The 27289-nt window shown below is 43.3% G+C and overlaps 1 protein-coding gene across 1 annotated transcript in view; it reads right to left on the reverse strand.

Annotated features, from left to right (window-relative positions):
- The window catches only part of SVEP1 (sushi, von Willebrand factor type A, EGF and pentraxin domain containing 1), a 121468-nt gene that overhangs the window by 57657 nt on the left and 36522 nt on the right, over positions 1-27289 (reverse strand). Inside the window, exons 6-21 of the mRNA XM_048503302.1 lie at positions 25443-25622; positions 23493-23690; positions 21939-22057; positions 19515-19644; positions 18416-18523; positions 16768-16899; positions 16092-16286; positions 14281-14402; positions 13309-13417; positions 11057-11248; positions 10555-10788; positions 7440-7601; positions 4878-5039; positions 2361-2522; positions 1362-1453; positions 72-168 (exon numbers count right to left, since the gene is read on the reverse strand). Coding sequence (XP_048359259.1) covers positions 72-168; positions 1362-1453; positions 2361-2522; positions 4878-5039; positions 7440-7601; positions 10555-10788; positions 11057-11248; positions 13309-13417; positions 14281-14402; positions 16092-16286; positions 16768-16899; positions 18416-18523; positions 19515-19644; positions 21939-22057; positions 23493-23690; positions 25443-25622 — 2394 coding nt within the window. The remainder of the gene's footprint in view (positions 1-71; positions 169-1361; positions 1454-2360; positions 2523-4877; positions 5040-7439; positions 7602-10554; positions 10789-11056; positions 11249-13308; positions 13418-14280; positions 14403-16091; positions 16287-16767; positions 16900-18415; positions 18524-19514; positions 19645-21938; positions 22058-23492; positions 23691-25442; positions 25623-27289) is intronic.

A 27289-nucleotide genomic window follows, 5' to 3' on the forward strand; every position in this document is an offset into this window, starting at 1 on the left:
TGCATATATTTCACAAGCTTTTAAACAACTGTCTCAAGCTGTTAAGCCTGCTTTCCAATATTGCTATGTACCTGTGTATCCAGGTGGACATATGCAAATGTATCCACTTCCAACTTGTTTGCAAGTACCACCATTATGACAGGGTTCCAGGAAACACTCGTGGAATACCTGTTTTCAATGGAAGTGATACAATGGTTACCAAAAGGGGGTGGGGGAAAATGCACAGAAATGCCTATTCAATAGCAAAGAGCAGATCAGACTACCTTTTTCAGCAGTCCTCCAAGAGTATAAGTTATAATGATCTATCGCAACAATTTAGAAATTCTCAGTTTTCATTTTTTTTAAAGTTCCTTTTCATTGTTAAGTTATAAAGAGGAATGTATAGCCTTTTCCCCTACACCTCTACAACAAAAGGAGAAAAGGGTTTTTTTTTAAGCTGAAAAAATAATGAGTTGTTGCAACAGGTCATTGTGATGCGATAACACTGTAACTATTTCTGATTTTTCAAAAAATTCTGAAAGGGCGGGGAGCTGTGGATGTAGCTGCAGGGACTTTTCATCCACAATGAATGAAAAAGTGCTTTAATTGCCATCAAACATTATATAGAGCATAGATGCCGAGGCCCTCTTCTGTTGCTGTCTCCAAGTACTGGTATTCAGAGGTTTGCTACCTTTGTAGGTGGAGGCTCCCTTCGGTCATTCTGGCTAGTAGCCACTGATAGACCTCTCCACCACGAATCTATCCAACCCTTCTTTAAAGCTATGTTTGCTTCACTACCTTCACTTGCCCTCACTACCTTCACTGGCAAAGAACGCCAAAGTTAGAAGTATTTCATTTTGTCCATCCTGAATTTATTTCCTAGCAATTTCACTTGGTGTTCCCAAGTTCCAGTATTATGGGGGAAGGAGAAAAAGCTCCCTTTATCCACCCCATGGATAATTTTATAAATGTGTATCGTATCTATCCACAACTGATTTTAAATGTTTACAATCCACAAGGAGTAAATGAGTCAAGCACAGAATAGAAAGTGCAATGCAAAAGTTAGAAAGGGCTGAGAGTGGGAAAAAACATCCTTCCATTTTATGCCTCTACCACATACATCTTGTCCTCCACCTTTCTTCCCAATAGGGACTGATAGCAGCTTATGTTGTCCTCTCATCCTCCATTTTATCCTCACAACAATCTTGTGAGGTAGATTAGGCTGACAGAAGGTCACTCAGCAATCTGGATCTCCCAGATCCTCATCCCACTTTCTAACAGCTACATAATAATTATTTGATTATTAGAGGTAACAAATACTAAAATGTTCATAAAAGTACTTTCACTATTATTTCTAACTTTAGAAAAACGGTAATTCTTGCCTGACTGCTGACTTGGTATTTTTTGCTCATGTTTTCTGGAGACACAGGCATCACGACACTCTCCTCCGCCGCAGAAAAAGTTGAGCCAAAACCTAAATGGAATTGACATGAAAGCAGCTGTAAAAATTCTATTGACAACATCCTCAGAGTGAAGGCTGGGATGCAATCAATACTACAATAATAGGGGGAAAAGGCTCCAACTCGGTTTGTGGGGCTAAATATAACTTTAAATCGATGACATATGCAATCGAAATATACACATGAGCACCCATCAGCTGGTCTTTCCACTAGACCATAAAGATTTCCCATCCTGATTTACATGTTAAAATCATTTGCAGTGAACATTTTCTCTAGGCAGAAACTAAACTACTGACGGTGGGTGCCAGAGAGAATGTGCACTGTGTGTCTGCAGCTGAAAGATTTTGCTTGATGTACACATGTAGACATCGTGGCTTAATCCTGGCTTGTTTCCCAAATACGTCTGCCCAGGCTACATAAGAGAAGGCAATGACACTAAGATTTCTCAAAGGAAACCAAGTTTTGAGTGTTTCTCTGTAAGCTAATTCCTGGTTTCACAAATTAAATATAAAATAAATCATGGTTTGGCTTGATGTCTGAATTGAGTCTAGGAGTGAGGATGAAGCAGGTTAAAAATTGCATTGTTTAGCCATGGGGTGGATTGGGGGGCGGGGTTCAACTGCTACTCTATTTCATTTGCAGGATTGTTCTGCAAAACTTCCTGAGGTTTCATAAGGAGCCACACTTCTCTGTGGTTCCACTCTAATTCCTGCCCACTTTAACAATGCCACAGAACCGAGGACATCTCCGCTTCCTGACCTTCTACCCTCTGCTCATAGGCACACAGACTAATCTCTGCCTACAAGGAGAGCGTCCATAAATAATAGTGTGTTGGTTGCGCAGGCTCTCATTCCCCTTTGGTATCTTTGGTATCATGAAATTTTCACTTTTTCATATTTTAGAGAAAGCTATTTAACTTACTTGAGCAGTCCGCTATAGAGTTGGCACCGATAACAGTAGTAGTCCCATAAAATGGACAAGACAAGCAGTAAGACTTTCCTGGTTCGGGTTGATAATAATCGCTGGGACAGGGGTGGCAGGGCATTAAACCAGAGCGAGAGAATTCTCCTGCAGGGCAAGGTACTGCAAAGCAAAGCAAAACCTCTTTTTAAACGATACGGTTGCATTAGATTCTTCATCTATGCTAACTGCTTCAAATACAGGATGACTCCTTAACAGGAGAGAAAATGTCTTTGTGGATCTGGGCACCCAGAAGCAGTAGAACTTGTGCTTCTCCTCCACCAGTTTTACAAAAATACACATATTAGTTTTATTTCATCACTGTTGTATATATTGCCAACTCATACAGAACAATTTTACAATTTCATTTTGCTTACAGATGGCAACCCTGGCATAACCTACAGCAGTGATGGTGAACCTTTTAGAGACTGGGTGCCCAAACTGCAAGTCAAAACCCACTTATTCATCGCAAAGTGCCAACACGGCAATTTAACCTGAATACTGAGGTTTTAGTTTAGAAAAAACAACTCATACATTAACATATTTTGTCTTAAAAGAAAAACACAATAACAGAGCTTTCAATGATACAAACAACGTTTTATTGAAAGGTAAAAGTTTGCATTTGGCATGCTTTTGAACAATTAATGTGATTTTTGCTGCTGTATGCATGCTGATAATTTGTCTAACCTTGGCTCATACTTTGTAAATTTGAGAGCAACACATGTAGCACTCAGGTCATCTGTTAGTCTGTTTCTTGTGTCAGATTTGAAGGGGAAGGAGGAGGGAGAGATGACAGCATGCATGCCCACAGAGAGGGCTCTGAGTGCCGCCTTGGACAAGCATGCCATAGGTTCACCATCATGGACCTACAGTGTGGCCAAGTTCTATGTAAGAGCAATCAAAATACATCACAGGATGGTTCGTGTAACAAAGTAGGTTTAGTGACTTCCTTCCATTCAACAGTTTTAGAGTATTTTGTATCTATCCCCCCTTTAAAGTTTTTTATCCATTTTAGTATATATGCTTACTGTTTAAATATGTTTTATTCTTTACGTTCCATCCTTTATCATATGCTGGTCTATGACATTAATAAAGATTTGATTGATTGAATAATCTCTTACAAAATGCTGGGAACTCTTTTGATGAACGAGAGCATTGTGTGAGACAGGAGAAAAGAAGCATATTCAGAATTCTGGTTTAATCACAGCTAAACTAGATACCTTGAGCTTTTGCGATGTTCAGAAGAGAACTGAGTTCCCAGAATCAGGCCTCTGCCAAATATCTAGTTCCACATTCAGACCACTTCCATACACCTTCATTCAGAATTAATTCCCACTCAGTTCCACACCGGTAGCAAGAATCTACTTGTGGACCACCAAATTTGATCACAAATTGAACAGGCCAAGCAGAAAGTGAGGATAGGGACCTCTGTGGAATACAGTGGCATACACTCCACCTTCCAAAGCATATATTTTCTCCAAGGGAACTGATTTCTGTAGTCTGGAGATGAATGGTAGCTTTAGGAACTCCCCAAGCCCCACCTGGAGTCTGGAATCTCTACCCTAAACTGATATTGTGTAGAGAGTAAGCAAAGAACCAATGACATGAATGATATCCTGTTGTACCAGAGTCAGCTGCTTGGAACAGACAAGTTATTCTCCAGGGAAGATCTACCTGCCCACAGGAGAACTAGCAGATGGCCACAATGGGCGCTACAAACTGCCTGGAGAAAAAAGACAACCCTGCCCATTTAAGAGAGGCTTAATTTGTGGGATTAAGGAGCTGAAGCTTTTCATAGCATGGAGGTAAATAACATCACCTAGTAACCAACATCCTACTGTTGGAGGATATTTCTTCCTCCAGGCAGCCTGCACTGCAGCCATGATGAAGAGCTTTGGAGCTCCTCCAACTCATCTGCTGGGCTGCAGCCAAAAAGGGAGGAAAGGCGGCAGTAATCAGGGATAACTCTAACATTGCGCAGGAGTGAGTGATCTTGTAAGAAGCTGAAGGCCACAGGACTGCCTGCACAATTTGCCATGCTCTCTTTAAAAGGGTTAAGATGACATATGATACTGAGGGCACTTGACTCCTAGGCAGAGCTGAAAAGGAGCTGGTAAATAGAGGAAGAATCAGGTGGTGGCAACTCCCCCTTCCCTTTTCAAGCTGAGGCTAGAGGTTAAAGCAAAGGCCCAGTGGCAGTTGGAGTCAGAAGGGGGAGCATGGAAGCCTCCTCTCCTTGACATCTGACAACAGAAAAATGAAAACTTAACTTTTACTCACTTTAACACAGACTTCACAAAATTTACATCTGTATTTCTGAAGTACCCCTTAATCTAATTAAAGCCTTCATAAACATGATATAAAGACACCACACACAGAAACTCAACAATAGTACAGTTGTATAGAAACTGGAAAAATGGGGTTATGCAGCATAGTAATTAGCAACATGCCATTTCCTACAATTTAGATGTCACAAACCTCCACATGCTGATATGTCCGCGGCCCCCCTTTTGACAGTTGACATGTTTTCTGGGCAAGAGATGCACTTCTTAGATCCAGTTGCAGACTGATATTTGCCAAGAGGACATGATTCACAGATCTCAAGGCCATTTGGAGAATAGGTTCCCGGTTTGCACTGAGCTAATTATGTAAGAGCAACACATTACAGTTAAGCAATATCCAGCTTCAAATATGTTTCAGTGCCAACAGCCAATAACCCGACACGCCAATGGCAGAATAGCCTCTGAAACAAAGAGTAACTGACTATTTATAAGCCCGTGAGATGTACTTAGCACAAAAAACACCAAACAAAATATAACTAGCACAGATCATTGACCACCAGCACAACTGTATTCATGCTTTCTGAGAGATGAGTGTTTTGCTAAAATGATTTATTTGAGTTATGTACACAGGAAAATCACAGCAAACCAAAGTAACACTTGCAGTATGAGAGAGACGGTATAGTTAGACATGGGTTCAAAATAATTCTCAATCACTAAGGCAATTCAGTCCTAAGGAAAGTTATATCTTCTAGGAGCAGCAGTGGTGTAGTGGCTAAGAGCAGTGGCTAAGAGCAGGTGCACTCTGATCTGGAGGAACCAAGTTTGATTCCCAGCTCTGCCGCTTGAACTGTAGAGGCTTATCTGGGGAATTCAGATTAGCCTGTACACTCCCACACACGCCATCTGGGTGACCTTGGGCTAGTCACAGCTTTTCGGAGCTCTCTCAGCCCCACCTACCTCACAGGGTATTTGTTGTGAGGGGGGAAGGGCAAGGAGATTGTAAGCCCCTTTGAGTCCCCTACAGGAGAGAAAGAAATCCAAACTCCTCCTCCTCCTCCTCCTCCTCCTCCTCTTCTTCTTCTTCTTCTTCTTCTTCTTCTTCTTCTTCTTCTTCTTCTTCTTCTTCTTCTTCTTCTTCTTCTTCTTCTTCTTCTTCTTCTTCTTCTTCTTCGGTCTACTAATTTACACCCTTCATCTTCTGAGTCTACTGAGTTATACCCTTCTAGATCTACTGAAATCAATGGGTTTACTTAGGATAGTAATGTGGGTTACCTTGGGCTAGTCATACTCTCTCTCAGCCTAACTGATCTCACAGGGCTGTTGTGAGATCAAAATGGAAGGTGGAGAAACATATACACTGTCCTGGGTTTCTGGGAGATGAGCTCCTTGCTGGGGTAAAATATGATAAAATAAAGAGGCATATTTGGTAACTGGCAATGAGCCATAATAGTTGTATTTGATTTATCTGGTTTGACAAATAAAACTAACCACAGATTAGATGAATAGCTGAGAAAAATAGACAAGTTTGTAGACTACGTAAGCTGTTAAGAAAGGTTGAATTGCAACATTATTTTTAAATGCTGCAATTTCTTAATAAAACCATAACAACTGAATGAGGTATTTTGTTCAGGCCCTGGTCAGAGTATGCCCCCATATAGTTGAAGAAGGAGGAGGAGGAGGAGCTTGGATTTATACCCTGCCTTTTATCTCCTGTAAAGAAACTCAAGGCAGTTTACAAACTTCTTTCCCTTCCTCTATCCACAGTAGACATCTTGTGAGGAAGGTGGGGCTAATTTAGAATTCTAAATGCAGTGTGACTAGCCCAAGGTCACCCAGCAGGCTTCATGTGTAGGAGCAGGGAAACAAATCCAGTTCACCAGATAAGTGTCTGCTACTCATGTGGAGGAGTGGGGAATCAAAACCAGTTATCCAGATTAGAGTCCACCTGCTCTTGACCACTCAATCATGTTGACTTTCAGCTGTATGGGAAGAAGAGTTTCAAAGGAACAGAACATATTCTGGCCATTTCCATCAGGCCTGTCACACAGGGAGCAAGATACTCAACATCTGCTCTGACACTGTTTCTGGACCGCCATTAACTGAGTGTGCCATTCAACCAATTGCCAAATATAATAGCTTTTACTGTATTTCTTTTCTCACAAGTGCTGGCAAGTCAATAAACTTGCAGTCTCGTTACACATTACAAGACAGTCTAGAATTTTTTACCACATTATGATATGCTGTGACCATTTTGTATTTTCTTTGGGAAATCAGACTTCCCAGAGATACAGTGATCCAGTACAGACAAACATCTTGAGGAATATTTGTCAATAAATATTTCATAATCTCTCTAGCAAATGCTGTCATTTTATAACCAAACCTGAATTGTCACTTTCATAACAGAATCTCAGCAAACAACAACTCCCAACAAGGTGCGCAGAAAGATGTTACATTTATTTTATCCCCTATGAACCACTGCTGCACATTTCTAATGTAACAACATGAAGCACAATTTTAATGGCACTGTTCTGCATATAGATATGAAATCTGTTTATTTTAAATATTTATCTGTCTCTTCAACCATCCGAGGCAGCATTCAAACATGATTATTTGTATTCAGACCCATAAAATACTTCTATATGTTGATCCGTTTTGTTTGCTTTTGCTTAAGCATTTAGAAATATTTCAAGGGTCCAGATGAAAGTAATGCAGACTTTAATCAATCAGTTTAAAAAGTATGTAATTGCTAACCTCTCACCTTTACATTCTGATACGCTCCTGGAATGCAGAAATTCAGTGTAACTACCAGATGGGCAATTTTTACATTCTAGTTGCCCTTCCTCATCCTGATAAGATCCAATCCAGCAACTTTCACATGCGTGATGTTCCAGAGAGTAATAAGTACCCAAAGGACAATTAACTGTGATTTAACCAAAAAAATTATGAAATTACAAGGTTAGCCATGGAATGCACCATTTATCAAAGTCTAGATGTCACAAATAGGACATAAGATTTTTTTTTTAATCTGCTTCACCCATATAATTTTAGACTGCAAATGAAGGCTCATATTACTGAATACTCTTCTCTATAAAAACAACAGGAAGCAATCATGTCAGCTAACAGAGTGCTAGCCTTCTCCCTGCAAGACTACTTTTCTGCATAAAGAAAAATTTCCCAGGGTTTTTTTTTCATATTTTGTCTCCTGAAGGCAAGCATTAATAAGCATCAGTGCCTCTTTTTATGAAGAAGCACCTAATCTACATTTGTCTGTCCTGGGGGAGGGGGGGGGAACCCTGGGAATTGGTAAGAGTAACAACCACATAGTACTTGTCATTGTAATTATATTTAAGAGGGACTGGTGCTAATCACAAAAATGCACAGATCAGGTAGAGCTCTCTACAAACTCTGAGGACTTTCCAGGCATTTAGGAAATATTTCTTTAAACCGTAATTCACAGAGAAATCCCACCCCCCAAAAAACAGTGGCCGTTTCTGCACGGCCCCCTCGCGCCCCCACGCCGGCAGGAGTTCTGTCGGCGTGGGGGCGGGAGCGCTGCTCGCACGCAAGCATGCAAGCAGGCAACGGGGAGGCCGGCAGAAGGCAGGCGGCTCCGCACGGAGCCGCCTCTCGCCCCACGCTACAGTGTCCTCCTCTGCATTAAGCCTGCTTGAGCGTCGCCAGCCCGCCCACGCTGCCCTCCGACCCCTGGAGGTGGGAGGACAGTGGCGGGCTGCGACGCCCCGCAGGCGAATTTGCGACAACACCGTAAGGGGCTGGAGAAAGCGTTTTTCCCAGCGGTGCCGGTTACGCGCACCCAGCCACAGAAGAGCGATCTTCCCCAACAACAACCCTTTAAAGGCCTTTAAACCCTTTAAAGGGTTGTTGTTTAGGGCGGCTTGACGCCGCCCTGGGGGGAGGGAAGGAGCGTCAGGTCGCCGCTGCTGCAACGCAGCAGCGGCGCTATGTGCAGCGACCTGGGGCGCCCTTTTTTGGCGCCCCCAGGCCGTCGTAAAACGGCCGTGCAGAAACGGCCAGTGTAATGAGGACTGAATGTGCTCTAGAAGGCTGAGAATGTTGCAGCAGTTTCAGTGCAATCCAACGCAGAAACACACCTTTCTAAGTTCATCTGTTTGGTGGAAAGTGCCATCAAGTCACAGCCGATTTATGGTGACCCCATAAGGTAAGATGAACAGAGACGGTGTCCAGGGGTAGTGGTTCCACCCCTGTACTCACCTGCTCCAAAAGAGACCCCAGCAAGGGACAGCCTTGCCCAGGCACTGTTCAGGAAAACAGTCCAACAAAAGGCTGTGGGGAAAGGGGCCAGGCCAAGGAAATGCCTGGAAACACCCCTGCAGCACCTCAGAGTCCAAGGATGTCGCCAATCCTTTCCTCTCTGAATTCTGAGACCCTTCCTGAGGCATGACGGACAGAAAGGAGGACTTGGAGGGTGTGGTGGCTCTGGACCCTGCCTGAAGTTAGGAAGAGCCATTTCCGGCCTCTGTGTAGCAACCTTTGACTTCTACTGACCAGGACTGATCATGCTTCTGAAATCTGACAAGAACAGGCTAGCCTGGGGGCATTCAGGTCAGGGCCCCATCTGCTTCTTGTGACAGTTTAAAGGGCTAAAAGAGAAGGTCAGACTGAACAAACTCTGAGCATTTGTGGTATCCTGGATGGGAGATTTGGGGCATGATTTCCAAATTGTGTGTCCTCTCCCCGCCACCACGATTCCTCCCAAGCCTCCAGCCTGTTCCAGCAGGCACCAGTCATTACTGGCCCATGAGGTGACATCACATCATGATGTCACATCATGACTAGGTTTATGGAGTAGTTTGCCATTGCTTTTGCTAGTCATCTACACTTCACCCGCAGCAAGCTGGGTACTCCCTGCAATACCAAACTTCAAAGAAAGCAATAAATATTGACAGCATCTTACAGCCAGTTAAAGGAGAAGGTGGGGAAATTGCCTTGCTTACACTCCAAAAGGCTTCTAGTTATTTAGAAGGGGGACATTTGGCTTGTGGGGTGGGCAGAATTTCCCATTGCTTGTATAACGAGTTTTTAAAGCAGTTTATATGAAATGAATGAATGAACAAACAAACTGTCTTGTGACTGAATTACTTTGCTTAAAATGCAAGGACATTTCCAATTCCCAACCAGTTAAGATGCTCACTAAGTGACCTTAGGCCAATCATCCTCTTATCTTTGGGTTATCGTGAGGCCATAAAGGAATCATATATGGCTCCCTGGAATCATATATGGCTCCCTGAACTCCTTTGAGTTGGATAAAAATGCAGTAAATAAAATATAAACCACATTTCTCTTTGTCTCATACAAGTACTGCTGAGGGTCAAACGAAATGATGCTGCATCTCTTGAGTGCACTCAAAGATGCGGTGCCATTTTAGAGTTAATTTTTTTCCTTTTTCAGGGTGCTCCAGTGGCCCATTCCTGCAGGGGACCACAGCGTGGAGAAATAAGAGGGGCCTTTTGTCTCCATCCCAAACACACTGGTTGCCATTATGCTTTTTGAAAAATAATGTGGGGAGGAGACAGGACTCCAATCTTCCCTCAACTCCACTCTTCCCAACACCACAGTCCTCAGTAGGCTGAGGCCTCTGTGGCATTTTTAAAAGTTAAGAGACAAGCCCTAAAATGGTCCTATGTTCTCATGGCAGACTCAGAGATGCAGTATCACCTAGTATGGCTTTGAGACTTCTTCCATGTAAGTATTGTTCCCTGCATGGGAACATGAAGTCGCCATAGTAAATGGGAACACATTTCAAAAAGCTCATAATGGAGATAGGTTTAGCCCTGCTTAAGACTGCACTATAAAAATCCTAAATATGGGCTAAAGAACTGGGTTACACTTACCACACATTCGGCCTCTTAGTACAGAGCCTGGCCTGCAAAACAGAAAGGCCTTTTCAGCTTCCAGTGAGTTGGTGTCAGCTACAAGCAGTTCAGAAGAAAACTGAAAAGAATACATTGGATCCTTATTGAGAGTCCTTTTCAGCCTGTTTGTAATAGTCTCTAGCGTTTTTAGAAGGCGTTGCTGGTTCTCCAATTCCAGTGTATCATTTCTTTCATCAGGCAATGGTACACTAGCTAGGATTAGGAAAAACAAAGAAACCACACACATATACACAAAGGCATTACAGGGTTTTTTGCCATTATGTTCTATAAGGGCAGACAGGAAAAAATGTAAAAATACTGCAATACTGAATCTGTGGACAATGCTTCTGCAAAGGAAAATGCCGCTTCAAGGAACATTAAAAAGGTACACCATTTTGGATTAGGTTGTTTCTTTCAAGTGTTTTGCTTAAATAATTGAATGCATGCTTATACAAAAACAAGGCAGAAAGATATTCCTTACCTGTAATATTAAAAATTAATTTTATTTTGTGGTCTGACATGGGCAGGCTTATCTTTTTGTGCCTTTTGACCCGCGAGTGTGTGGCATCTTCAGAACCAGGTGATGGTTTCGGTAGTTCTTCTTCAGGCACTGCTTCAAGGAAATCGTCATAAGAATAATCCAGCCGATTTGCAGCTCCCCAGCCACCAGGACCTGACAGGCAAAAAGTAAAACAGAGAAAAGGCAGTAAGTAAAATAAGCAAAAACATCCAAGATTGCCAACAAATGCGTCAAGATTATTCTAAAAAGAAATAAGAATTTGCCACGTGTACAGACAGACCTGAATTTACATTTCTCTGGATCACATATAAGCAACCGGGATGAAAAGTCAAAACTCCATCAAACTACCTAGCACAAAGTTAAACACACCAAGGAACTAACTACTACAGACAAGTGACACTGAGAAAGCCCCAATACTTAAAAAAAGGAGAAAAGAACATCAGAAGTGGCTATTTGAATGGTGAAATGGCAGGCAGGGTACTTAATCCCTTCACTGCTCGCCAGTCCAAATCATGGCCGAAACCAAAGTCACCCCTTCCCCGCTTCCAGCAGAGTTTCAAATGTTGGGCTGGGTTCAGACTAAATTATCCACCAACAGAAGAGGGGGTACAATTTCTGTCAACTTGCACTACCTGCTGCAGACCCTTGATTTGCTCCCATACTGTTTCTGAGAATCTTGTATTCATTGGTATCAATTTGTCAGTGGGACTAGGCAAGGAAGAAACGTTCTGTTCCACAAACAAGGTCATTTATGCACTTGTGGTCTCCTTCACATTGAGCATGCATTCCCTTTGGATTGGATTCTCAGTTATACACACTTTACTCTTTCTTCAAAACTCACTGTGCTCTCATATTAGACTCTGGCACAGTGGTTCTCAACTTTCCTAATGCCACGACCCTTTAATACAGTTCCTCATGTTGTGGTGACCCCCAACCCTAACATTTATCCATTTTACAGATGGAGAACACTGATGCAGAGAGTCTTAGGCGACCCCTGTGAAAGGGTCATTCGACCCCCAAAGGGGTCCCAACCCCCAGGTTGAGAACCACTGGATTAGAGAATCTCTGTAGCTTCTGAAACCTGGTTAAATGCAACCTGCCCTCCCCGCCCTGCATAGGGAAAGCAAATGGAATCAGCATTTAACTTTCTATGCGTTTGCTTACTCCTCCGCCCTTTCCCCAAGAGCAATTCTTCCCACTCTCTGGGCCAGTATTTCAAAGCAATCCGAAGGGTTTCCTTTTTTAAAAAAATAAAATGCTGTGGGTCTATCACTTGTGCAATATATTGTCGAAGGCTTTCACGGCCGGAATCACTTGGGTGCTGTGGTTTCCGGGCTGTATGGCCGTGTTCTAGCAGCATTCTCTCCTGACGTTTCGCCTGCATCTGTGGCTGGCGATCTTCAGAGGATCAGATCCTCTGAAGATGCCAGCCACAGATATCCCAAGCTAGCATCAATGCTGCTAGAAATACGCCATACAGCCCTTAACCAGGCTCCCACTTGTGCAATAGATCCTTGAAATTGACATGAGATGTATAGCCTAGAAAAATAACACAAGACCATAGACACCACCCCACTGTCAAAACGTGGCAGATAACCCTCCAAGAGGAGGATGCATGGAAAGACCGAGGAAGTAATGGGCAGGCAAAATGGCGACTTGGCTGAGGATACTTTGTAGCAGGAGGATCCCTGTTTAAACAAAAACTTTGGGGAAACCTCACTTAATACGAAGCAAATAGCCACATGGGAAGCAGTAAGTGCACAAAAACCCATTAAGTGTCTTCTACCATGTTTCTCCAAAAATAAGACAGTGTCTTATATTAATTTTTGCTCCCAAAGATGCGCTATGTCTTATTTACAGGGGATGTCTTATTTTTCTGCATGTTCTGGTGTTCTGTTCAACGGGCATGCTTCCAAACAAAAACTTTGCTACATCTTACTTTTGGGGGATGTTTTATATTTAGCACTTCAGCAAAACCTCTACTATGTCTTATTCTCAGGGGATGTCTTATTTTCGGAGAAACAGGGTATTAGCAGAAAATTTAGCCTGAATCCTATGCATTTGCATAGACTGGCAAAACAAGCCAATGGTCTGACTCAGGATAAGGCAATTTCATACATTCACATGTTCAGGTTTGTTGCAGAGGAAACCTGCAAGATCCCTTGCTATACACTTAGGACCGTTTTGAGTTGATGAGCAAAAAAATAATTTACCAATAGCAAAGCCATTTTCATAGTCATAATTATATTCCAGGCAGTGTTTCTTTGGCAAATCCTCCAGCCTGCAATCTACGTCATCAACATCATTGCAAAATGTTGGAACCTACAAGCAAAAATTAAAGTAGCAAAACAAACATTAAGTCACAGAATCATAACACTGGACTCCAAACATCTTCAGTAGATACCCACACCAAACCTTAAATTTCCCTAATTTTAATCACTATTCAATGTTCTGCTTCAAATCAGAAATAAATCCAGTCTGTTAACAAACAATCTTCATAATCTGAGGTGGAGTAAACAGAGTTGATTTAAATACATCTTTACCCACACAGTATAAACTCCTAACAATAATCAAACAAATGCCTGTATTTGAGCGATGGGCACCCCCATCCAAAGGGGCGAAACGGCCAGCCACAGCCATGTCGACCTGCCGCTCCCATAGAGGCTGCCTGGTGGCATGAGAAGGCTTACAAAATGCAAAAGCCTCCCTGCCACCAAGAAGCCTCTATGGGGCTCAATAGACTTATGGCACCTTTTGTGTGGCTTCAGTCTGAGGCCCTGGCCACTGGTATGAGGCAGTGAATGGCCAGGAAGAAGCCGACTAACATTGGCTCCTACCCCAGTTATGCCCCCAGTCTGCCCCTGCTACGGTGGCGGCGGCAGGGGCACTGGGATGATGTCGCGGCGTCCAGCACCACATCCCAGAACCAGAGAGGACCACAGTAGCTGTACACTGGCAGATTTGGCCCTCTGCCGGGGAAAGTGCCCCAGGAAGAACACATTCACTCCCACAGGCAGATTCAATTCAACCCTTTGGATGGGGCCATAAAGAGTAAAGAAAAACTGTACATTTCCAGATGACAATTTATTTTTCAAGAAGATACACTGTGCAATTTAACATTTTGGGCGAAAGCCGCTTACTTTTAACAAATTATTACTTTACAAAAGAAGGTACTACTAACCCACCATTTTACCAAGCGCGCTCTGAAATGCATCCACGAAATTTTTAAGAAGGTCGCTGTCATCACATCGTGTTGCTTTGTATAGCATCTCAAAGGATTTGAAACCATGATTTGCCAAACGATTCACTGAAAAATGTTGAGGGAGCATTACAACGGAACTGCTGTAGAACAGCACATTAGTTTGATTCAGACCAATTTATGTCACATGAGTATTTTACATAAAAATGGTGATAACTAAAAGTCATTTGCAAAAGCACAAAAGCAGTAACTGGCAATTACACATTTTCCCCAGGTTTGCGAAGAATAACCGCTGAGATGGTTTAAAGGACCTGGTTTAGATAACCAAAAGTTTATAAACGCACAAGTGCTAATTATGTAGGCCAGGTGCAAATGAAAATTAACTAGGGGCACAAGGCAGAAGTGGAATGGAGGCAGAAGTGCAGGGGTGGGAAAGGAGGATGCTTTCAGCTTTCAGGTTATAGCTAATTTAAATCAAGTGTGTTACATACACACAATCAGGTGTGTTACATACCATCAAACAGTTACATAGCATTAAAGGTGAGAGTTGGGGTGTAGGGAAGTTTGGAATGGGGGAAGGATATGAAAATATTGGGGATGGTTGAAAGGTGAGACTTTGGGTGGGGGATGGTGGAATGGGAAAGTTTGGGATGGGGGGAAAACGGGAAGGTGTTTGCAAGCTGACTGGGCTGGGGTAGGTTTCTGGGGTGGGGTAGGGGAACTGGGAGGGTGTTTGGAGGTCAACTATTACTGGGGTCAATTTAAAATAAGGTATCTGGGTAACACTATATAACTATGCAATTGTATATTCCTGAATGATACCATGTCATCTGCATTACTTCCCCTCCTGCCCACCCCGAACTTCTGATTATCTAAAGCAGTGATGGCGAACTTTTTCGAGGTCGAGTGCCCAAACTGCAACCCAAAACCCACTTATTTATCGCAAAGTGCCAACACGGCAATTTAACCTGAATACTAAGGTTTTAGTTTAGGAAAAATGGTTGACTCCGAGGCATGCGTTACTCAGGAGTAAGCTTGGTGGTAGTCGGCGGCTTTGCCTTGAAGCAACCGTGCAACTCTTCCAACGGGTTAATCATGACCCTAGGAGGGTTTACTCAGAAGCAAGCCTCATTGCCAGCAACCGAGCTTACTCCCAGGTAAAGGATCGTGCTTTAGTTCTTTGTATGAAAATCAGTGGGTTTAACAGCGCTTAACAGGGTTACCTATACTGCTTCCCCAAAACTAGGTCTTAGGTTTAATGCTAATAATCAAGCCCAGTGGCCAGCCTAGATGTGTGTGGGGGGGGGGGGACCTCTGTGTGTGCCCACAGAGAGGGCTCTGAATGCCACCCCTGGCACCCATGCCATAGGTTTGCCACCACTGATCTAAAGGCTTGAATGGCTACAATTAGAATGGTGTCTGATTCACATTTTTTACTTCAAAAAACTATAGTAATTACTATAATGTCTAATAGTTGGATTGCCTCCATTGCTGAGTAGACAAAGAAAGAGCGGCCCTGAATCACCGGGGCCCACCATTGCTGCCTGGGATGGGCACTGCAAAGTGGCCCCGCCATGCCTCCCCTTAGAAGGGCGGAAGGCTGGTGGTGGCTACACCCACTATGGGCGTCAGCAGGAGGGGCAGCTGGGAGCCTGTATGAGGCTTCGACCCGGCCCTTGGCCCCTCCCTGCAGCAGAGTCGTTATTTTGGTTAGGAACTCTGAGCAGTGCGAGTCCCACCCTCGGGTGGCAATGTGATACCCAACATATGGAAAAACAAGCAATGGATAAACCTTACAAGAACAGTCCGGCCACTCAGTCGAATAAGGTGGGTTCCAGAGGCCATCTGCATAGGCACAGGAATAGTTTTCCTCTGACCCTGCAGTGAAGTCATACCCATCCATGCAATTCAATGTGCAGTTGACACCTCTCTCATCTTCTCTGCATATAAAATCACCATTCACAGGGGTAAAGGGAATCTCACAAGGAGAACCTAAGAAAGAGAAAAAAATATTTGAGTAAGATATAGATGGAACTTCAGAATAAATATAGTAAAATATTAAACCTTGAGAAAGCTACTTATTGACTTAATTTCTTCCACTTGTTTTAGAAAAAGGAGCAGCTGCAAAGGAGTTGGTCCAATCTTTAAAAACACTCACACGCCCCAAGCCGTCTGTTGATATATTAACATTAAGGTAACAACTAAATTGGTTGTGGTGGGTTTTCCGGGCTGTGTGGCCGTGGTCTAGTAGATCTTGTTCCTAATGTTTCACCTGCATCTGTGGCTGGCATCTTCAGAGGTGTATCACAGAGAGAAGTATGTTACACACTGCCTCCAGCCCGGAAAGCCAACAACAACCAGCTGAATCCGGCCACAAAAGCCTTCGACAATACATAACAACTAAATGTTTGTTACTCTTTGATATTCAACACCCACAAATCACTTTAAATACAACCGTAATAGCCAAACAAACCTCTGATGACTATGTGGATCTCGCATGTCCTGTTATTGCCTGAAGAATCTGTGGCCGTATACTGGACAACTGTCTGTCCTTTGGAAAAGAGGTCTCCAGGTGAGTGACTTTTAGTTACCGTTACGACATCTCCTAGGAAAATTCACAAACAAAAACAGTGAGGCAAATGGCATTTCTATTGTTCTCTAAGCCTACATCCCAAGCAGGCTAGAAGCACAGGTCCAAAATCATTGTCCTGTACTTCACAAACTGATAGGCTTGGACTGCACAACACATGAGCAAAAGCACAAACACATTAAGTGCAGTTCGGCTTGCGCAGTATCTTCTGCAATACCTAGTGCTTAACATCCTATATCTTATAGGGCTCAGAAGTAAGTTGCACCACATCATGTGCAAACGAAAAGAACGGACTGGAGGATGCTATAGTCGTGGATAAGTCGAGTTTTTCAGCACCTTTTTTTGTGCTGAAAAAGCCCTCCTCGACTTATACGCGAGCCACTGGCAGCTGCCGCTAAATGTCGTCCCCCTCACTCACTCAGCCATCTTTTTCTTTCCCGCAGGCTCTGCAGGCTCGGTTTAGGGAAGCTGCCGCTCCAGCCAGCCTGTCTCTATCTTTCTTAAAAGGGAAATACTCCAAAGATTGCTTAAGCTTAAGCAATCTTTGGAGCATTGCCCTTTTAAGAAAGATACAGACAGGCTGCCGGGCAACAGCTTCATAAACCTGCAAACCTAACGGCGATAGCTGGTAGTGAACCCGTCTTGGCCCGGTGGGCAGGAGCCTGCTGGGCGCCCCACAGGTGTGTGCCCAGCATCATGGGTGGCCCCAGCTCTTTCCTGCCCCCGCCTGCTCTGGCGTTTCCTTGCTTGCAAGCAAGGAAACGCCAGAGCAGCCAAGGGCTGGGGCTGCTGTGGGGATCCAGGAGGTGGTGAGGAGGCGATCTGGTAGGGAGTGGGCACCCTGGCTCTTCCCTGCCCCCGCCTGCTTTGGAGTTACCACCCTAAACTTATACACGAGTCAATACGTTTTCTCAGTTTTTGGTGGTAAAATTAGGTGCCTTAACTAATACACAGGTCGACTTATACACGAGTATATACGGTATTTAACTTAGTAGAAGGGAGCAGCAAAATATTTTTTCACACTTCTACCTGTATAAGGATAGGAGGAAAGGCAGGATGGCATAGCTCCATCTCATCATTTTTATGTTCCTGTTTTAGAAATCGTTTTTGGTTGTTACTGCTTTTAATTAATACTTAAAAACTGTTTTAACATTTATTTGTTTTTATTTTGTTATAAGTTATTGTCAGTGTTGTTTTAATAACTGAAATGCATGATATATAGAAGCCCCTCTATTTAGTTATAATATCATGAATTATAACATCCTGATGTTTCTGTTCTAGTTCATATTTCTATGTGTAATAGTTCTAGTTCTAGACCAAAGAACAGAATTTATACAGTTTACTATGTAGTAAAATCACTGTATAGTAAAATCCTCTTCTAGCTTTCCTAATGTTTATGATAAGGTAGTATTTTCTGGAAGAATGCACTCTACTTCAACTCAGTTCATTGAAACAATCAAAGCTATACCTGGAGTCTAAACTATTCATTCTTCCTTGCTCTTTTTACAGATTTCTAGTCAAAGTAACTCACCTGAATTATCTGAAAACTGTGGCTCATCCCACGTCACTCTGTACTCCTTCACAGCTTCCTGAATTGGAGGTGGAGATCTGCATTTATCAATCACTGGGGGTTCCAGATCTAAAGATTTTGAAGCGGACAGGAAATTTCATCATAGACCATCAACAAATTTAAACAGGGGTGTCAAAGCAAACTTGAGGAAGTCATGAAAAGTTTAATATAGAACTTGTCGACTGGAGAATTGCGAGAAAAAGAAACACAAACCATTTCATGCCCATACAGGCAGCATGGATACTTACACATCACAATGAAGAATCAAATAAAAACAAAATTCAGCTTCAACTAAAGCAGATGTTTAGCCATCTCCCCCACACCTGTGTAAAGGTGCCAGACACTATGCAGACTACAGCAGGAAATCTTAAGCATCTCTGCATTGGCAGAAGCTCCAGAAAGTATTGGAGGAAGGTGCAAGGTCACTGCTGGGAGCTTATAATCTCAGGCATATGCATGCAACACAAGCATGAACTTGACAAGGATCAGGAGAGCTTGTATACTTGTGGTCAACTGGTTATTTTATTTATTTGTTTGTTTATTTTGTTTGATTTATAAGACACTATTCTCCCTGAGGGCTCAGGGCATTGTACAACATTTGTGTTTCATTAAAATACGATAAAACCCAATAAAATTTGGACAATAATACAATAGCGCCAATAAATCTATGGGACAATTTATCTCTCTGCAGTGATGTCTTAAATTGATGGCACTGATACAACAGCCAGGCTGAAATACAGAGAACCCCCTGAAGTTTGTTTGTTTGTTTTAAATGGGGACAGTATACTGTCCCCATTTAAAACAAACAAACAAACTTCAGGGGGTTCTCTGTATTTCAGCCTGGCTGTTGTATCAGTGCCATCAATTTAAGACATCACTGCAGAGAGACAGATTGTCCCATAGCTGTGGGACTATTTCTGTTGGGACTCATCATAACACAAGCCTGAGAATTTTTTGAAGTCTTGCAAAACCCTTTAAATTTTTACACTGTTTTTTGGCCATCAAAATTCAGCTGCTAAGGAATTGGCTATAGCTTCTCCATAGAAATAATTTTGCTCACCAATAACTTTGACTCTGAAAGTACAGCTTGCCTGGTTTCCGGATTTGTCTGCTGCTGTATACGTAATGTCAACTTCTCCGATTGGGAAAAGGTAGGGTGGTGTAAATGCTGGCGTAACCTGAACTGACACCTGAAACAAGAACACTTTTTTTTTTCAAATGCATGCAGGGCAGTAAATATTCAATTCAGGAGCAAGTTTGACTACTCATGTTAGAACCTCATCACTAGATAGCTAAAAGAAATAGATAAATTGGCAGCTAGTCACAACTTCTAAATATTTAGATGGTCTGACTGAATTAACATGCACTACTTTAATTAAGGTGGAGACCTTGTCCAATGGAATGGCAAGAGAAGGAGAATAGTTACATATAAAAGTGAATGCATATAACATTTTAGATCCTTGAATGTTCACTTCAAAATGCTGATAGATTTACCTGGTTGAAAATTCCAGGATTTTTCTTCTAATAAAACTTGAATTTAGTTTTGACTTCCCTTCTTTTCTTGTCAATAAGAGTCTCACCTTTTATTCCACTGTAAACTCTGAACTTCTACATTTACCAAAGTAGATAGTTATAACCTCTTTCTGTACAGCTTCTTCAGGCACCTTTCCCATTAGATCTTAAAATATGAGGCCCTTTCTGCACGGGCCTCTATGCGCCCTCACACTGGCAAGAATTCTGCCGGCGTGGGGGTGGAGGCCGTTCGCACGCAAGCGTGTGAGCGGCCCCAGTAGGTCGGTGCAGGAGAAGCGGCTCCTCACGGAGCCGCCTCTTCCCCGTCCCTCTCCCACTTACCTCGTCGCTGTCGTCGCCCTGCTGGCCTCCTAAGCCCCGCCCACGCTGCCCTCCGATCTCCAGGGGTCGGAGGACAGCGAGGGAATAGGAGGACAGCAGGGCTTACAACGGCAACATTGCTGGTAAGAGGGATGAAGAGGCTGCTATGTTCGGCGGTGCTGTTAGCGCAGCTCGCGGCCGAACACGCTGTTTACTCAAAAACTACCCAGCTTTAAGCGGGTGTTTTGAGGGCGACCTGGCAGCCACCCTGTGAGGGAGAGGAAGGGGAGCCAATTAGAGCTGCTGTGTTTCAGCAAGCGCCGCTTGCCAGTAAACAGCGGCCTGAGGGCGGCGCTTTTGCGATCCCCCCCGGGCTGCCGTTTTAACCCACGTCGCGGGAAAGGGCCTGAGTAAAAAAGCAAGTCTATTGCTCTACCCTCTGCCCAAGGTCCGCATGGAAGCCTGAAGTACATGGGAAAAATAATACTGCCCCGTCTTTTAAAGCTACTTCCTTGAGCAGAATGCCCTGGAAAATGAGCAACGCCTTTTTCTTCCATCTGTACATTACTCTGCTAATGTGTAACTTAATTAAGAATATTCATGGCAGCAACTGCGTGCATGAGTTTGGTAAGGTGAATTTAAAAATTTACAACAAAAATGTTTTGAAGTTATTTTATGCATTTATTCATTTTTAAAACTTGCATCTCACACTCTCCATAAAAACATTCTAACGTAATATCACACTATAAAGCCAGCAGAGACGCTGCAAGAACTTCACAATAAATATGATCAACATTCATGCCAACCTTGTTCTCAATGCTTGCTTTGAGTGAACATATGACTGTGTGGCAGGAAGACTGAATGGGCCAACTGTCCCCTAATCTTCAGAAATTTTCGAGGCCAGCACTGGCAACCCTCAAGTGTGTAGCGGTGGCATTCAGCAAGGTGGCAAGCAGGGGCGGGGGGGGGGGGTTCTACTTGATGCACACTCAAAATCTGGATTTACTTACATTGCAAATATTTCTGGGTTGCCACAAACAAATCATGCAGTCAATGGTATTTATCATAATGACACATGTGCAGAACTCTAGTTCCCAGGCAGCAGTGTGAGACTGCAAAAATCCAGTTAATATCAACAAATATGCTTGGCATTCAGAGTCAAGCAGGGAGGCAAAATGGACAAGACTGAAAAGACAGCTAAGCCATGCAGTTTACCCTTCTTTCACCCCAGCAGGACCAAGACAGCAAAGGAAACAACCACCTCTTTTGCAAGATGATTTTCCCTGTTGGGCCACATTGACAGTGGAGAACAGTCATAACAAAGCGTTGCAATCAAGACCCAATGATCATTTAGCCAATCGGGCAATAGAACAGAAGCAAGCCATGCAGTCTTCTCTACATAACACAGAATATACACATGCAAGATCTTTTGTTCCGGTTTCAATCATGCAAATAAAGGATGATAATGTTTTGAGGTGTGATTGTCCTGCTCACAATTTACAAAGCAACTGCAGTCTGAACAGAGAGAGGTGACAGAGCATCCTGGAAATACAGTAGTTTTTGTCAAGGTGCTTCATGCCAGCTAAGCATCATAGTACTTAATCTGGGTTAAAAAGATTGTGCTTCAAATTAAAATATGATTTATGCTTACCTCTTCTCCAGAATTGTCACTTGCATATGGAACCTCCCAGCTAATATTTGCAGAGTTCTGATGTTCAAGAGTAACGGTTTCAATGTCACCAGGGCAACTAATCTTTGGTACTTCAACGTCTGCACCATAAAAGAAACAGTAAGCCAGTTCAGGGTGTGTATTTACAAAAGGAACCCAATAAAGTTCAAAGGTGTAATTTCTTTCTAAAACAACAACATATTATTTTCAACCAAAAGTCATAGTGCCTTTACTTCAGTTAAAAACCAACAGACTTCTGAATGCTGAACAGTAGTTTCTAACATTCAGAAACATAAAAATGCATCCATGTTTTCTATGATAATGAAAAAGATGCCCATAACTTAATATTGCCGTTCGCATGGACGGTCCCGGGAGTGCGGCAGGCGGCAGCGCAGCCTTCACACAGGCTGTGCCGTTGCCGAACGCCTACCTTGTCTCCTGGCTTCCAGCTCGTCGCAGAAGCCAGGGGACACGCCCATGCAGCCTGGAGCGACAGCTCTGGAGTCGCAGGCCAGGGGGGGCGTGTCCCCTGGCCTCTGCGACAAGCCGGAAGCCAGAAGACAAGGTAGGCGTTCGGGAAAGGGTGGGGGGGAATGGTGCCTTCCAGCTGCTGCCGTTTGCATGCTGCGATGCAGCGGCGGCCGTGCGAACCCCTCGCCCATGCAGAAACAGCCTAACTTTCCAGGAATCTAGCATCTTAAATTTATTTTCTTTCTATTCATTTGAAATATTCATATCCTCACTTGTCTCCTCATACTCAGTGTAGCAAAAAAAGCAACAAGAAGACACAAACAAGTCAATCAACAAGATTTTTAAAAATGCACAAGTTAAAAACGGGCAAATCTGCCCCAAACTGTTAGTACTGTATAGCCATCTTTTCTGCAGTCAAAGGAAGTAATCCTAAACTAGACTCTTGGACCCTGTTTTATTCAATGGGGCATACTCCCAAGAAAGTACTACTGGGACTACAGACAATGTTACTATTAAAACAGCAGCGATGGAATTGCACTTTTGCGAGTTGTAACTTTCACAATTGTAGTTTTTGCTGCCTTCCATAACAAAGTGACTAATGCCAATATCCACTTTCTAGCAAAGGTACAATCAACTCTTTTTAGAAGAAGAGGAGTTGGATTTATAACCCCCGCCCCTTTCTCTCCTGCAAGGAGACTCAAAGGGGCTTACAAACTCCTTTCCCTCCCCCCGCCCCACATCAAACACCCTGTGAGGTAGGTGGGGCTGAGAAGAACTGTGACTAGCCCAAGGTCACCCAGCTGGCATGTGTTGGAGTGCACAGGCTAATCTGAATTCCCCAGATAAGCCTCCACAGCTCAGGCAGCAGATCAGGGAATCAAACCCAGTTCCTCCAGATTAGAGTACACCTGCTCTTAACCACTATGCTACTGCTGATAAATACTTAGCAAGTATTTCAATCCTGGTTTCATCCACTCTCAAACCTGTTACCTCTTTGTTTCCCATCAATCTCTTCCCCTGATTCTTCTTCTCCCTTGTTAAAAAAATTATCATCAACCTCTATACCTTTACAGAAAGCCTTCTGCACATCTTCACTCCACTTCTTGCTGTTTAAGCATCTCAGTTCTTCTCTGACTCCAGTTAAGATGAATCCTTGAGGGCAACTGAACCTACACACAGTCCCATATTTGGAAGGTCCAAGTCCACAAACATCTGGGTGAACAATCACCTCTTTTGGTTTCTGGAAGGCAGGGCACTGCAGTTCTAGAGGAAGCAAGTGCATGCAAGTGTAATGTAAATCCATCAGAAATAGCAGAAATGCAATTCTATGTTCAGTGCATCACAAAAGCCGTTAAATTATGCTGGAGGGATTGGTCATGGCCAGTAAAAGGGGAATCCTTTTAGGAATGCAGACAACTACTCTATGCACCGCTCTTTTAAAATGTTGCTTCCCAGATCCTTAATTTCCATCCCCACAAAAATCTCAAGAATTGCTGTGAAAGGCAGCAGGGGCGTAACAAGGCAGCCCTGGGCAAACTGTAGCCCTGGGCAAAACCTGAGTTGGATGCCCCCCCCCATGGGCAGCCACTCCACCACGAACAAATTGTTTTTGCACCAGGATTGCACCAGACATTGGTGTCTTCAGGAGGTGCATTTTTAGACATATCAGCACCACAATTTCAGCATATCATCAGGAGACTGTCCTTATGCTACTCCCCAAGTTTGGTGAGGTTTGGTTCAAGGAGTCCAAAGTTATGGACTCCCAATGGTTCCAATGGGAGCTAATAGGAGATGGGGGCTACAGTTTTGAGGGTCCATAACTTTGGCCCCCCTGAACCAAACTGCACCAAACTTGGGGGGGTGCCATCATCTCCAGATGATACCCTGAAATTTTGGTGCCGATACATCCAAAAATGCACCCCCTGCAGGAACATCCTAGAAATTTGCCCAAGAATCTTTGTTCTGCATTGAGTTTTCTGCATTGCTGTCAATGGGGGTTGCAGGCTGTGGGGGGGCACATTTCTGAAGGCACAGTCTCAAAACTTTCAGGGTCTCATCAGGAGACTGCCCTAATGATACCCCCAAGTTTGGTGCAGTTTGGTTCAGGGGGGCCAAAGTTATGGACCCTCAAACTGTAGCCCCCATCTCCTATTAGCTCCCATTGGAAACAATGGGGGATAGGGCACCCCCTTTGGGAGTCCATAACTTTGGACTCCCTGAACCAAACCTCACCAAACTTGGGGGGTAGCATAAGGACAGTCTCCTGATGATACGCTGAAATTGTGGTGCCGCTAGCCTAAAAACTGCGCCCCCTGCAGGCCAAAAATTGAAAACCACTAAAATACCCAAAAACGAGCCCAGCATTTTGATGCCCCCCACAAGGTGATGCCCTGGGCAGCTGCCCACCTTGCCCAATGGGCATTACGCCAGTGAAAGGCAGTGCTTTAAAAATGTGCAGTAGTCATCTGAAAGGCAGACTGCAGCTGCCCCATTAAATTGGTCTGCATCCTCTTCTTACTCCTCACCCTCAGCACTTAAGCTACAGTCCTGTTAACGTTGGGGTCGCAAGCCTGCTGAAATGCAGCTCATCATGTGCTTCCTCTACCATCTTCCCATCTCCTATGAAAGCAAAAGATCATGCAACTCATGCAACTACCGTTTTGCAACATCACCATTTTGTGCTAAATGGATAATTCATGTATTTTCCAACTTCAGTACAAATAATTGGAAGCCCAGAAAGAAAATGGATTGTTTCCTTCACGAAAAATGGGCACCCATGCGAAGGACAAAAACGGAATAAAATAGACCCGGATTCATAAATAATGGATGTAACCAGTTATTATTATGCTGTGCGGAATAGACCTATGTTGGCAACATTGCTAATATTACTAAATATTGCTATTGCTAATATTGCTAAATATTTAAGCAGTACACTTTGATAACAACCTTATTTAAGCAATGCACTTTAATGATGATTGTATGACAATGAATACTAATGTAACAAAAAATGCATACCCACACACTTTGGTTCCTTTCCATCCCACTGAGAGTTGCCTTGACAGATGAGTTTGGAGTTTCCGTCCAATTCATAGCCTTCATCGCAGGTCACAAAACACACAGTCTGATATGAGATCTCACTTACTGAGCAATTTATGTGCCCATTTTGAGGAGTGTGGAGTTTTGGACATGTCCGAACTGAAGAGTTAAAACAAATGTTTAACACTTTGACTGGCTGAATACAACACTGGTGTCTCTTGGTATTTTTTTGGTATTCTTTATTTGTTCCCCAGTGCAAACATAATAAACACATTCGTAAAACCCAAGTCTTTCTAAAGTATGTTTAGATTTTGGCTGAGTATGTGTGTAAACTGAAAAAAATATATAAATTTCTTCAGCATTAACTGATTGAGAGTCCTGTGTTTTGTGTTGGGGAGGAGAAACATACGGCAGAATTGCTTTGCCAGGTTGGTCCTTAAAAATACAGTGTTTAGAAGTAGAACCAAGAATCAAAAAACCATTAAGAAATGGGTCATATTCAAATGCAGAGGCGGAGCTATCAGGGGACAGGGGGTGTACATTGCACCAGGAGAGCACCTGGAAGTGGAAAATCACGCGCCCCCCGCAGCACCCCCCCAATACTTACCTTAGTGAAACAGTGCAGGATGGAGAAGCAGCCTGTACTCTTCAGGATGAAAACAGCACTTCCCAGGAGACCTTGCAAGCCCCAGGGTCTCATGGGAACTGTGGTTCCCACCAGGCCGTTTTCAGCCTGAAGGGAATAGGCCGCTTTTCCAGGCAGAATTAAGGCAAGGGGGGCAGAGGGGCAGGGCATTATGGAGGGGGGGGGCAGAAAACACAGAGTGCGCACTGGGCCCACTCTGGCCCAGCTACGCCTCTGTATTCAAATGTTTGAAAGCTATCATCTTAAGGGTCAGAGAACATGTCCAGCAGTACCTGAAGAACTTTTGTCTCCAGGAGTATCAATTGGAATATTAGATACTATGAGGGTGTATCCAAAATTTTTGCTTAGCTTTTATTCATGCCTGGAGGAGGATTTCAGTGGACACACACACAAACCCTCCCTTCAGCTTGGCTTATTTATATGAGTAATCCAGCATGTAAGTTTTAGAATAGAGCTTTTTCCATTCAAACCCTACTTTTACTATATCTCCTTCCATGCTTTGAATGAAAAGTAAACTTAAGCAGGAAAATACCCAGGCTTCTCTTGGAATCTGGACTCATTATATGTATTTATCTTCCAGGTAAAACAGTGACAACTCTGTGCTGCTAAAGCGCTTATCTCTATCTGCCTAAGTTATTATTTGCCTGGGAATCTCAACAGACAAAAGTCCTACCTTCAGAATTCTTTAACAAGCGTACCTTCTCCCTTACTTGGGTCATGAGACAAAATCCCAACCCACTCCTTCCACTGTTCCCTTTTACTCCATTTCATTCTTAACTATTTGCCTTACATTTTAAGCATTTCTGAAATTTCCTGGAATATTCAGAAATCCATTTCATGGTTTATATTTATTTGAGGGTTCCAGAGTCTGGTAGAATTGCCAGCCTTCAGGAGATGCCTGGAGATCTAGAATTACAACCTATCTCTAGACCAAAGATATTGGTTCTTCTGCCAAAAATGGATGCTTTGGAAGTTGGTCCCTGCAGCATTATACCCTCACCCTACTCAAATGCCACCCTTTTTAAGTGCCACACCCAAATCGTCAGGATTTTCCAAGCTGAAGTAGGCAACCTTATGTTTTATTCAATGGTTGGGTTAAGGTGACCAGGCAAACTGCTGTGAAGGATTCTCATAGGCCTTGAGTTCATTTCTTTGTTTATTCTGAAGTAAAGGAGGAAAC

The sequence above is a fragment of the Sphaerodactylus townsendi genome, linkage group LG07, assembly GCF_021028975.2.
Source record: "Sphaerodactylus townsendi isolate TG3544 linkage group LG07, MPM_Stown_v2.3, whole genome shotgun sequence".
NCBI lineage: Eukaryota > Metazoa > Chordata > Lepidosauria > Squamata > Sphaerodactylidae > Sphaerodactylus > Sphaerodactylus townsendi.